General features: G+C 38.2%; 1 protein-coding gene across 1 annotated transcript in view; it reads left to right on the top strand.

Annotated features, from left to right (window-relative positions):
• The window catches only part of LOC127584864 (uncharacterized), a 124,571-nt gene that overhangs the window by 72,675 nt on the left and 37,923 nt on the right, over positions 1-13,973 (top strand). Inside the window, exons 9-11 of the mRNA XM_052041832.1 lie at positions 1,613-1,810; positions 4,309-4,821; positions 13,137-13,571. Of these exons, the coding sequence (XP_051897792.1) occupies positions 1,613-1,810; positions 4,309-4,821; positions 13,137-13,571 (1,146 nt within the window). The remainder of the gene's footprint in view (positions 1-1,612; positions 1,811-4,308; positions 4,822-13,136; positions 13,572-13,973) is intronic.

Consider the following 13,973-nt stretch of genomic DNA (forward strand, 5'->3'; position numbering starts at 1 on the left):
TATTTCTCCTACCTCTGTTGCATGGGAACCGCAGTTACTTTTGCTATTTCTCTATTTGGTTGTTTGAGTGCTTAAACATATTTTCATATTTCTCAGCTTCCTTTTGCATCCTGTCTTCTCACTCTTTGCAACATTTTTAATCATATGCTACTCATTTTGGAAAAACTCTCCCAAGCATCAGCTTAATGCAACTTTTGGTAATGATATAAGCCATTTTTAATCTAATGTTACCTATAGTGTTGCTGCCACCAGATAGGCTTAACGCACTTACACTTGTTTTCTATGAAGAATTGCATCAATTCCAGTAGACACTTGGAAAAATTGCTTTCAGTGCAGTAGTATTCAGTAAGTATCAAAGGATGTAATCTAGTTGCACCTCTTTCTTCCACAATTCAAATGGATAAAGATGAAAAAGGATCACTTACCACCCAGTTAAAGTCCTGTTAAGGCAGCATGTAAGGATTCTCTTTGGTGTCCAGGGTTGTGCACAGCTGGGCTGCTGTTTATTTCTGTTACTTCTCACCTTGTCTTGTGTAAGTTTTGCCACCACAAATACAAAATGAAGATATAAATAGCCATGGTTGTTCTTTAGTGAAATCTGTTACTCTTTCATGGTGAAACAAACTATAGAGAAAACTGCTTTTGTATGTGGTTGTAGTATTTTGTATACTGATCTCTCAATGCCTTTTTAAAGTGTGCATAGTTGCCTAGCTAAAAAGCCATTCTAAACTGGAAATGTGGGCTCCATTGAATTGCCAATCACTTCAAATAATGTCTTCAAACAATTATAAATTCTTAAATTTGTTTGAAATTTAACAGCTGTAATTCTTTCTTTTATCCTTGTGATTAAAATTTAACTCTTGGTGTGGTACTAAGCCACATAAGAAGTTCTTTGAATTGATTATTTTAACAGTATTTTTTGGGAGTCTGCCGTTAGCTTTGATATTCCTAGTTGAGGTAGGGGATAAGAGGTACAAAATGAACTTGTCACATTTCTTAATTTCTTTCCAGTTATGACTGCAGGGTGTTGGATATGTGTATTTTGCATGTGTAAGACTGGCTGTGCTTTTATGCTGTCAGTGATAAATCGCTCAGTGGACCGAGTTTAGGTAGCTGAAAATTAACTACAGGAAGTCCCCGACTTACGAACACCCGACTTACAAACGCCCGTACATACGAACTGACCTTCGTGGTCTTAACGACTTTCGGTTCGTAAGCAGGCCTGGCTCCCGATCCTACCAAGGCGGTGGTGCACCTTCTTTGGCCCAACCCCAGGCCAAGTGCGTATGTGCGGCTGGGGCCATGCACGGCCGCAATCCCCAGGCCAAGTGCACATGCGCGGACACTGTTCTGAGTTACAGACAAAATCGGGTTACGAACAATCTCAAAAACGGAACTCGTTCGTAAACCGGGGACTTCCTGTATTTGAGTGATGGTGAACTCTCATGCAACTGTTCAGCTAGCAAAAGCCTATCTTGAGGATGGGGGATTCGAGCAGCCCTAGCCTCTTCATTTTAGCCTTAGTTCTTGCATTTTGGACACCAGACCTACAAGAAATGGATTTGGGTATCTTAACTACTGAAATAACTTTAAATTTAATTTTTGTTTTCAGTGGTGATAATTGATCCAGATGACGACGAAATGTCCACTCTGGAGCTGGACTTGCCATCTGGGCATAGTTCTGGAGAAACCGAATTGCAAGAGAAAAATGGATTTATGGGGACGCTGGACGGTAACTCGCATCCCAAGCAATCACTTTCCAAAATTGCCTTGGTCACCCAAGGGGAGGATTCACTACAGTCGAACAAATGTGAGTTTATAGCAGTTCTCTTGATCAGTGAAGAGGTGACAAAAATAGTCTGAACTAAACTCGCTCTGGTGTCTGGGTAAGAACAGTGTTAATTTTCCAGCTTGATTTTTTGCATAATGTGCTATATAAAGGGAAACATTTGACACTTCAGTTTGAATTTAGGATATCATGCCCAAACCTGGTACTTAGTAATGAAATAAGATACAAAAATTCCTTGGCAAGACCTTGAGCTGGACTGCATTTCATTTTCACATTATTAGTTTGTGGAAGAGGTTGGCATCTTATTGTATGGTGAATGATTATTCCGTCAGTGCCATGCACATTGGCGTGCCATTGATAAGATCAAATTTTTCTTTTGAGACCTTTGCTCAAATTCATCCCAGGTTTATGGAATGAAATTGGATCTGCCATCTGCATTGACCCCATTGAAAGTAACTTTCAACTACATGGGCATAAATGTGTACAACAGATAAACGTTCATTCTCACTTGAAGTATTGCTCATGTAGGAAATGGAAAACGATAAAAGGTTTTGTGATTGAAATTGATGCCTAATGTTGGAAAGTGCGGAGGCCTGTTGTGGATTTGGACAATGCTGCATTTCATCCATGAATGCTTGATATGATGCTTGTCACTGAGAGTGTTCCGTTTTTGGACACCAATATCGCTTACCTGGATTGCTTCAGAAATTCACAGAGATAAGAAGCCTTTAAAAGGCTTTGTAAACCATTGCTTCTGCATAGTTTTGCTTTTGTTCATAAAAATGAACTGTAGAGCTATGTTTTGGGCATGTTGAATCGGGTCATTATCCTCAACAGCAGGAACTTGACCTTTGCAGCTGAACCGTGTAAAGAAATAAATCTGAGATATTTGGCAACATTTAACAAAAATATTGTTAATATAGGGTCTGGGGTTTAAATTGCAATGTGAACAAGCAGTTATTGTTTGCACATTGTCCCATGTAAGTGGAAAAAGCCTCAGTGGTGATAGTATCACAGAAAAACACTATTTGTCTGTCAGACAGCACATTCTGCTCATTAAGGGAAATTTAATCCTTTTTGATGCTGTGCACAAGCAGTCGCTGTTTGGATAAGAATAGCATGGTATGAATGGTAAGAGCAGTGTCGTTCGCGTTTCTACAAATAACAGTATAGACAGAGAGAGAACCCTGTGCTTAACCAGTTCCAGTTGTATTGAATGTTTTAGTTGTGAAACTGAAAATGCTGCAGCTTGAAGTTGTTGTCAATGTAGTCATTAATGCCACTGCAGAAGAAGAAGATGAAAATGTTACAGCTTCACTTGACTGACTACTAATCAATGTAAGTGAGTTGGTGGTCATATTCCTACCCATGATTTAGTGTTCTTAGCTTGTTCATCACCATAACTGATCTGAAGACAAATGCAGATGGGGTTAGCGGGGTTAGGCTCTCCTACCACATCAGCCAACACAGTTGGCAACCTGCTTGTAAGTGACATTTTAAGTCACCAGTATTTATTTCTCTGGATTCTTCCACCGCCCTTCATGCTTCCCTGTAGAAAGGAAATCAAGATGGCCATAAGCACAAAACTATAGACCACTACATATTCATGTATTTATACATTGCCCTTCATGTCCATTTCATGACATCAAAAGTCCAATAAAATATCTGGGTTGCTGTTGCAATAAAGCAATTTGTGTACAACATTCTTTCCCAAACAACAGAATGGTAAAGGCTAGATAATCTATTTTAGTGATGTTGATTGTGAATCAAATACTGGCCAGGAATAATTCTCCTTCTCTTCAAAATAATGTGAAGGAATCTAGATTCCAGCATCTGCAGTCCTTTGTTTCTGAAGGAATCTTGCACCCTTCCAAGAACAGACAGGGACAAAATTTAGCATTTCAATTAAAAAGCAGCATGTTCTCAGGACTGCTGTGAAGTTTCAGCCCAGGCTAAGAATACCCACTACTACAATACATTTTTAAGATGTCTTTCGAAGGATGAACAATTTTAAAAATATTAAATGACAGTCATTCTGTTCACCACACCTGCAGAAAACAATCTCGACTCCACAGATGAGACAAAGTGTTTAGAAAAGTTGGTTACTCAGGCAATTGACATTTGGCATATAGTAAACAAGCAAAAGAAGTATTTATTGAGGTGATATTGAAATGCACATCTTTTCCAGAAATGATAAAGTTGAGAAAAATGAACTATCAAGATTATAAGAACTACCTTGACTGTGGATAAAAGCAGAGGTTGAAGACCGTACTGTAATAATAATGTTACGTTAATTTTTTTGCTCCACATGCAGAAAGAGCCAATAGAATATGAAATTGGATAAGCCATATCTTGCCTTGTTTTGGACATGTATTTTCTGAAAGGATACAAACTGGGAAAGAAGGTTGTATATAGGATCATGGCTCAAGTAAACAGTATTTTGACTGGTAAGAATTTAGAATTATCAAAACTTTCCATGTATGTCTGGATTGACCGTGTTTGTGTTTTTTTTGCTTTAGTGCTGAATTCCTGTCAGTTATGTGGCACCTGCTTTGAAACTCGTAAAGGATTGTCGAGTCATGCACGCTTCCACCTGAGGCAGTTTGGAGTACCAGATTCGGAAAGCAGTGGTGCCCCCATTGGTACACTGTACGAACTGATGAAAAGAAAAGGGATACCTAATGTTTTACCCTCAGCTTTGGCTAATGATAAACCACAAAGCTACGCACCAAAGGACATGTCTGGTTTAAAGCAAGAGTCTCTTGGCAAACCGCTCGGGGAGGAGTGTCAAGGTGAAACAACACCAACAGCTAAATCGCCAAAGTTGGGCATCAACAGCCCTCCCAAGGGTCAGTCTCAGACATCAACACTCAAGAAAATGCATCCCATTTTACCAAAGCCAGTGTCCAGTAAATCTCCAGAGCAAGGGAAAGCAGGTAGATCATTGATGAACACTCCTCAGTCATCAGGAGAACTACTATCAAAGAAACTGTTTTGGTCTCCTCAAGATGACAATACACCTTTAAACCTCAGTAAGTTATGGTCACTGTTAGGTTTTAAGGAGATCTAATCTGTAAAATCCCAGTGATACCTATATTTAAAAAAAACTCAATTCCTATTGATTACGAAATGGCTGAATTGAACAAACTTATTTGAGTCATCAGACAAATCACTTACCATTTTGTCAATTCAGCCATGGAGATGGAGAGGGTGGTTGTCACAGAAGTTTAATTACTTGATTATATTCTTGTGTATTATGGACGAATAGAGATGCCAGCAAGAATTTTCCACTTCACTCTTAAAATCAGGATTCATCACACATCACTGGTTCTTTTCCACAATGTCAAAACTTTATTGCCATTAACCTTCCTTTAGTCCCTCATGAAATCTTAAGCTTCTAAAGCCCATACTAATTCCCAATTATCTCTTTTTGTTGTTGTTACTGATTTTTTTTGCTGATTTTTACACTGTGGGCTTTGTTCACATACCTGGATTTTTCAATAAGTTTTTAAATAAGTTTTTTTTGGAAAGACTGTGTCTCTTCCATGCCTAGGCTTCAAGACATTATACTTCAATGAAGAATGGTTTATGCACCTGCTTCCAAATACATCAGACTGAAAGAGCTTTGTATAAAGGTCACCGTACTTTGTGGATTTCTGACTGCTCTTTGATGTTTTCGTTTTCTTGAAACCTGAATTAGTCTTTGACATAGCATGTTGCACCAAAAACTAGAGAGGTGACAGAGGTTTTTCTCCTTCAGTGTGTTTTTGTAAATTGGTTGCAATCTGTTCCCTGGGCAGTCCAGTTTTCATGCTTCCACAGTGCTTCAGTTGCATTTCTACTTGAACTGAGGGCAAGAACTTGGTAAAGGTGGTAAAAGAGGGCATGTATCCCACCGAGGAGTCTTGAAGTAGTTCAGAATCGGAGAGAGGTCAATTTTACAAGTTTTGGTGCAAGAGTAGCTCCTGATCTCAATTTTAACATTTAGCATATTATATAGATTTCCAGACTGCTAACTAAAATTGAAGCCTGAGGAATTTAAGATGCTTTAATAATCTGGCTGGCAGATTGGCAGAGCAGGAGGTAGGAGGGATAATGAATAAATGCTAGACTTCATATATGGAAAATTAGAGTAAATGGGTAGAAATTGTGTCACCTCTCAGAGTGGAAGGATGTGACCATTGATGTTCTGTAATTATCTGCATTGGTGCCACTGCTTTATAAGTAATTTAGATTATGGATAGAAAATCACATCTTGAAAGGTAGAAACATAGTAAGTCATGTACTTGAAAGTATTGCATTAGATATTAATCTATTAAGCAAATAGGCAGAACTGTGGCAAATTGATTTCACTGTAATCAAATGCAAGGTTATCCACTTTAAACCTGCAAAGCAAAGAAGCTGCAGAGGTTTGAAGAAACAAGGATTCATGCACGTATCTCAAAAACATTATGGACAGGTAAAGAAAATAATCAAGGCTAAATGAATGCCACACTTCAGGCAGATAACTGATGGATGAAAATTATGGCATATGTATATGAAGTCTTGGTTACTGTGAGGAGTTCTGGGTTTCATTTTTTTCTGCTATGTTGGTTGAGTGCAATTTAGATTTACAAGAGGCATACTTGGACTTCATGGATTAAGTTAAGAGGATAATGCAAACAAGGATATATTCCCTGGAATTTGGAAGGTTATGGGGTGAGGCTTCCAAGATGCTTGAGAGAAGCTATAGGTAAACTGAGGAACCCGTTGAATGGCAGAACAAGCTCCAGGGTCCAAATGGCCTACTATAGTGTTCTGATCACCATTAAGAGAAGTAAATGAGTCTTTTATGAATGAAAATTGGACAGAGGTCATTAATCTCACATCCATGAGAGATCCATTAGATCGAATATGGTTCATTCCATAAATGCTTTCTGCTCCCTTCAGTTTTATACCCTATTCAAGTATAGGTTCAGAATATGCAACAGTTCCATGATAACATCCTTATAAAGAAAGGAATTGTAAGCCATTAAAACTCATCCCAAGAACAGCTACCAACAAATAAATCTGTGCCTGTATCATAGTTACCCTGGATTTACTTAAAAGAAACTTCTTTAGTTTCAAATCCAGCAGCTAAAATTGCAAGGTTCAAGTTGGCATTTGATCTTAACCACAAAAAAGTTAATTAATGATATGGGTTGTTTGAATGTGTGTGCAAAATACTGATGACTGGCATGAATCATGAAAATTCTGAAATCAAAATGGTAGTATTAGCTTGCAGTCAGTAGATCGTAATCATTGTCATAAATTTATAGTTAAATTTTTATTATATTTCTACTTTTCTCCTGCCCCATCTCCTCCAAAAAAACGTGGTTTTATTTGTATCTCTACACATGGAACTTTAATTAAACAGAGCTGTTTTATTGACTTACCAGTAAAAGAAAAAGCATGCAGTAGAAGTAATTTTATTTTAGCAAGGGCATACAAAACTTGCATGCTGTTGTTCAGCTTTCGCATCATGCTTGTCTTCCTTTCTTATCCTTGTTTTTTTTAAGAGAGGAAGTAGAGTTTAACATAATGAATCTAAATGATTGCCATGGAAACTTACAGTAGTCAAAGACATAGCCAACCTAATCTTCAGACACCTTCAATTATAAAAGCGCAAATTCAAAGATAAATTAATCACAAATCAAGCATTAACAGCAACGGAAACGTGTTTAATCAAAAATGTGAAAGCTCATAGTAGTGACACGTTGGATCCAAAATTGGTTCAATGGCAGAAAGCAAAAGGTGATGGTTTCTGGAGGTCCTAGTGGCTGAAAGCTTACATGCAGTGTTTCCATTATATTTAATGATTTTCTCCTTAAGTTTACTGGACATGATCAAGAAGTTTGAAGATGGTGCCAAAGTTGGGAACTTGGTTAATGGTGAGGAAGAAAGTTATAGTCCACAGAAAGATATCAGTGGATCAGCTGAATTGATTCCAGAGAAATAAGAGGTAATGCATATGGGGAGTGGAAAAAAAGGCAAGGCACACACATTAAATGAGAAGCCTTTTATCCTGAAATTATACTTGTAGTTTTAGATTCCCCAACCCCCCGATGGGAAATAAATGGTAGTTCACTAAAAAGACTTTTACCACTTTTAATGAACAGTATAGAGTAACTGATGGATCTTGATGAATGTTCACAAGTAGGCAAAGTTGAATCAGATTACATAGGGAATTGGTGGGACCACCTGGTGTACTGCATACAGTTTTGGCCTTCTTATTTAAGGAGGGATTGCTTGCATTGGAGGCATTTGGAGATGGTTCACTAGGTTGGTTCCTGGGATAAATGAGTTGTCTTGTGAAGAAAGGTTGAATGTGTACATCAGAATTTAGAAGAATAAAAGGTGATCTTATTTAAACAAAATTCTGAGGGTCTTGTTAGATGCTGAGAGGATATTTTTCCCATTGGGGGTTGGGGAATCTAAAACTACAGGTATAACTTCAGGATAAAAGGGCTTTCATTTAATATGGAAATGAGGAGGCATTTCCTCTTATGAATCTTGGCTCTCTGAGGTAGAGAATATCTATGGAAGTCATGAATATGCGCAAGACTTAGAGCGATTCCTGGTCTGTGTGGGAGTTGGGTGTTATGGAACATGCAGGATGGTGTAGGTCAGCCACGATCTTATTGAATAGTGGAGTAGGCTTAAGAGACTACATGGCCTATTCCTGCTTTTATTTCCCGTGTTCTATTGTGCACAGCATAAATGGCAGAAACAGGCATTTGGCCCAATTAATCTTTGCCAACATTTGTGCTCTACTAGAACTCTTTCATCATCTGAATTTATGTGTAACCTATTCCTTTCTCCCTTGTATGTGTGTCCAGTCTGCCTTTGAATGGACTTGTACCTTTTCCTTCAACCATTCAGTGTGCTAGTGAGTTCCCCATTTTCACCACTCTTTTCATAATAAAAAAAAATTCTGAATTTCATAGTGTATTTCTTGGTGACCTTCTTGTATTGATGACCTTTGTTTCCATTTGTGTGTAAGAGGATAACTGTCCTTTGAGTTTCCATGATTAGAACTTTTCATGGTTGTTAAGTTACCCCACAACCTTTTCTCAAGAGACCCAGTCTGTTCATTCTCAGTTGATTAAAGGATACAAGATGTTTTGCCTTTAATAGCCAAGGCAATACAAGGGTAGTGATGTTATATTGGAACTGTATAATACAGTGAGTGTACTGTGCATGGTTCTGGTCACTGCATTACAGGAAAAACAAGATGACAAAGTTCTCGTGAATCTCTTTTCTATTGCTAAGGCTGGGAAATGTTAGTTATGAGGAGAGATTATCTCATCGTGATTGTTTACTTTGGAACGAAAAGGGGGTAGGGGATTAGTTTAATAGTGTTGTAGAAAACTCAGTGGACCAGATAAGGTTGAACATGAAGGGCCTTTTACCCTTAGCAAAGAGGTCAGTGGCTGAGGAACGTGGGTTTAATGTAATAGGTAGAAGGATTTGGAGGTGAGTCGAAGAAGAATGTTTTGGCACCAGATGTTATGGGGTGCTGGAATTTGCTGGCTGAAAGGGTAGTGGAGCCAGAACCCCTTGTCACATTTAAGAAGTACCTGGATGAACAAGTGCTTTACCTTGAAGTCTGCATACTGAGAGCTAAGGTGGGGAAATAGTCTAAGTAACTTTTCGTTAAACCTGATATGTACTGATGGGCCAATTGACTTCCTTCCATCCTGTAAATTTCTGATTCAGTAGTAGGTTGTGTGTGTGTGTGGGCATATACACACAATTCCAGAACTTAATTTTTATGCCTTCATGGCTTAATTCGGAAACCAAAGGGATCAGACTTTATTTCCAGGAATGGATACACAAATGTACCTACGTATATACACAAGAGTATTCTATAATTTCTCAAGAGTACCATTTGGAGAGACCCAAAGGTTTCAACTATGTATTACAAGCTATTTAAAGATGAATGAGCTGATATAAATTTAAAAAAAAGTAATTCACAAGGTATAACTGGCTCTTGAAATGAGTGTAGGATTTTAACCTTTACTTTATCTGGATTAAGTTAAGTGTTTACACTTCTGCAATAAAGATTTCTGTCCTTGACTTGCCAAATCACCAATTTTAATTTGCACCCAGTTACTTTGGCACATGTTTAAAATAATGCCTGGATTCTTGGCCGTTGAATATCTTTGCATACTTCTGTAAAATTACCTTACAGTTACTTCCTTTCAACCCTGTTCATGCAAAGTGTCATACATTTGCACTGTTTCATGTTCTGCTTTGTCACATTTACCCGTATTATCTCCAAGACTTAAAGGTCTTGTTACCAATCAGCATAAATGTCCAAATTGCAATCAGGCCTTGGCACTGCAGAGTTTTAGCATGGCAATATCTAATACTTGGCTGAATTAGAGATAGTGTAAATGTTCTTTTCATTTTAATTGAGATCTGTAGGTAAATTAAGTATAGGTAATTTAATGCTCAGTGTTGAATCTGCTATGATATGCAGATGTCCTTAAGAAAATTTAACTGTTACTTTACCATTCTTGGTATTTTTAACAACGTCCATCTTCTTTTCACTTCGTGCTGTACAATAGTCATCCAGTAATTTTCCTAATTGTAGATTTTATCTAACACCTTTTGCTGGTCCCTAGCCTAGTTGTCAAGACCTGCAGCCCTTCCTAGATTAGTTAAGTTTGGAGTCAAATGTTGTTGGACCCATCTGTTTCTCAGAGAAGTGAAGAAACATACACAATAGTTTTTGTTTTTTTCTTCCAAATCTCTTGCTATAAAAGAGGTGTCGAATAGTTAGTGCGTATAGACGTAGAGCATTGTGACAAATTTTATTGGAGCTTGGTGCCTATTGTAATTGGCTTGCTCCTACCAACAGCATGAAGGGTAAAATTGTAGGTGTCTTGCTCTTTAATTGGAAGAGCCATTGTTATACTAATAAACAAAAATGCAGCACATATCTATTGCAAAACAGATGTGAAAATTTTGTCATCTGTGACTTGGGAGGAGAAAAATTAATCAGTATGCTAAACTTCATACGCCATGGTTTTGTGCTCTGTTAGGCTTTATCATTTGTCTTATTTATCTATTGTTTCTAGCAGCAGTAGAACTTGTTCTGGGTGAAAACCAATCAACTTATTTGATCCCATCTTCTGATACATTATTGGGTGCATTTCAGTATAACAGGAATGTGTATTTTTCGCCACTGTCATAAGTTGTGAGCTTTGGTGAGCATAGCATTTATGTGATTAAAGGTACTGGAACTAATTTGAGAAATAAGATGTGATGTATCAAGGATCATGTGAATTCCCAATGAAATTTTAGTCACACATTTTCCACAAAATGTTCTTGTGCATAATCTTAATTCAAAGGACTCATACACTTATGGTGTCTACATTTATTAAATTCTATATTTTATGATTTGATTATTTTAGATAAGCATAGGATATGCATAAAACCTGCTACCGATTTTCTTTACTTTGTAGATTTTGTCAGTGCTGTGAAGATTTTCCATAAGCTGCTGCACATTTCAGATTTGACTTTCTATTAATTTACCTATGCCTTGATTACTGCAGAAAGAGACTTCTTTCTTGGTCCTCTTGACTGCTCTCATTACTCTTCTAGTTGAGACTGCCTGGATGGGATGTGGGGGGGAGGTGGTGGTTTGTATCCTGTTAAGATTAGTAATCGAACATAACTCTTGGTTGAGAGTACACTGTCTCAGTGATGTAGCTGCCAGTATGGTGTCCTTTTTGGAATTTGTTCATAAAATAAAAATATTTTTATTAATTTAGTTGCAGTTATTTAAAGTTTACTAGGGGGATTTTATTTGAACAGGTTCTTGTTTTTGTTTCTTTTGGGCAGAAATGAACAAGGATAGATGTGATCAAGGAAATTTTAAAAATTCATTTAATGGTGGCTGAATCTGTGTGCCAGCTTTGTGTGAGATACATCAATTAATGTTAAAGTTGGTGGGGAACTTGCTTTGTGTATTTGCTAACTTCATATCCTGGTCATTGTAATTTTGCATTTTAGAAAATGCCCAACTATTTTGTGGTGTGATTAATGCACAAACCTGACAGTGGCACCAATTTACTTTTCAAACTACACTTTGTAGATGGCACTGCTTTCACAAGTTAAGGCTGTTCACACTTGCTCTGGTACTTGCCTGGCTGTGTACATTTTATTTACGCTACTGTACGCATGGTTGTGCTTTGGAACTTTTTGTCTGTGGTGCTTTGTTTCCATGTACTTCTGTGACCTTTATTTTATAATGGTGGCGGTTGTCTGTTTCTCTTGAGACTTCGTTTTTTTGTTTGAGTTCTCTTGCCTCATCAACCACTATCTTTTAATTTTGACGGGGATGTTGGAAGTGGAAGGCAAGGGGTTGTTGTGCATCTGGCCTTGTACATCTGTTCGGGGATGTGGACTGTGCTCTTTATGCTACTGACATAATTGCTCTATAATTGTTGTCTTCCCAGTTGAAATAACATCAAGCAAGGCTTGTATCAATCTTTCCTCCTTTTCTAGTCCCTATTTCCCAAAAAGGTAATGGATTTTCTGATCACAAAACTTATTACAAGATAGGATGAAAAGGCTGCATTGGCAAAACTGCCGTAGACAGCTTTTCAGTTGTATTTTGTTACGTATTCTTTAGTTTTATTTACTTTCACTTTTTCTTTCTTTCAATCTTGTGCGGCAAACCTTTGGCCCAGAGATGTGGTCGGTGCCAATGATGGGTGGTGTATGTTACTTATCACTCCCTCTTTACCTAAAGCGACACTGTTAAGAGATGATGCTTATCATGTGGGTTGACTAGGATACAGAGGGAGCACTTGTGGTTTCCTGGCAGAGGCTCTGTGCATGCTGGCAGCCCTCCAGCTCCCTCCCAAGTTGGCAGCCCATTGAACTACATGGATGAATTAGCTGAGCCTAGTATTCTCACTCAAGAGTCTGTGCCCAGGCTTCTTCCAGCAAGGGTTCCTGTCTATTGACCAGGAGCAAAATTTCTAGCTGACTTTAATTTATTTCCTATCTATAGCTAGAGGGACTACCCAGTTATAGATCCTATTGTGCTTCCAGTTGAACTGAGATAAAAGGCCAAGTAGCACACCAAGTCAGTCTGACTTAGTACCAGACATCACCATTTTTGCCCCTAAATTTCCATCACCCAGAAAATCTAAATTCTGTAAAATGTGTTTACTGAGTTACTTCCCGGAGCTACAGAATGCTTCATAGATTACATTGGGAATAGCAAGGTTGATGTGTGTGAGAGGTTAATGAACATAACACAGATGCCGTTCTAACGGTGTTAAATACGACTTCTCTCTTTCATTCACAGCAGTAAACAGTGAACACATAAGCTGTCGGTTGTGTGGTGCCTGCTTTGAAACCCGGAAGGGGCTGTCGAGCCATTCCCGAGCTCATTTGAGGCACTTTGGAGCGGTGGATATGGATTCCAAAGGATCTCCGATTGAAGCTCTGAATGAATTCATTAAGAAAAAAGGGATACAGAGCGCTTTATCATCCATGCTGCCGATGAAGAAAGCGCACAGCTACCCTAAGGTGTCTGCCCTCAAAGCGGAAAGGAGCAATTTCAAATTAGGGGCACCTGTCAACAAGAAAACATCTGTAACATCCCCTTCAATGTCAACACAGAAAAAGCTGAAGCACGATACTATGAGAGTGCATATGGAATCTGGGATTTCTCAGGCCTCGACACCTAATAATGGGCTGACTTCAGAAACTTATTGGCCAACGTCACCTATAAATCTGTGTAAGGTCTTAATTAGTGATAGGTGGGCAAGATACTGTATTTTGTATGTTCCTCTGGTCATAATGACCTAAGGGGGTGAGTTGATGGCATCTCTGCAGATGTCTGTGTACCACGCCATTCTGCTTAGTTAAGTGGAAGGTAAAGAGAAAGCCATTAAATTAGGAATCTCTGAGAAATGGGCAGTGAACATCCATTACTTGAGAGGGCAGTATGAATTTGTAGCTTAGTAACAGGAAGGATTTGTTCATAAACACTCACAGGGCTTTATAGGTGCAGATTTCAAGTCTGAAAGATCAAACTGTGTTGGTCTGTTTTTTATTCAGGACCATGTCATCTTTCAGTCAGGCATGAGAGTAAACAATGATATGTTGTGTTTTGCATGTTCACAATATAAGTGCTTTC

This window comes from Pristis pectinata, chromosome 31 (genome assembly GCF_009764475.1).
Source record: "Pristis pectinata isolate sPriPec2 chromosome 31, sPriPec2.1.pri, whole genome shotgun sequence".
Classification (NCBI taxonomy): domain Eukaryota; kingdom Metazoa; phylum Chordata; class Chondrichthyes; order Rhinopristiformes; family Pristidae; genus Pristis; species Pristis pectinata.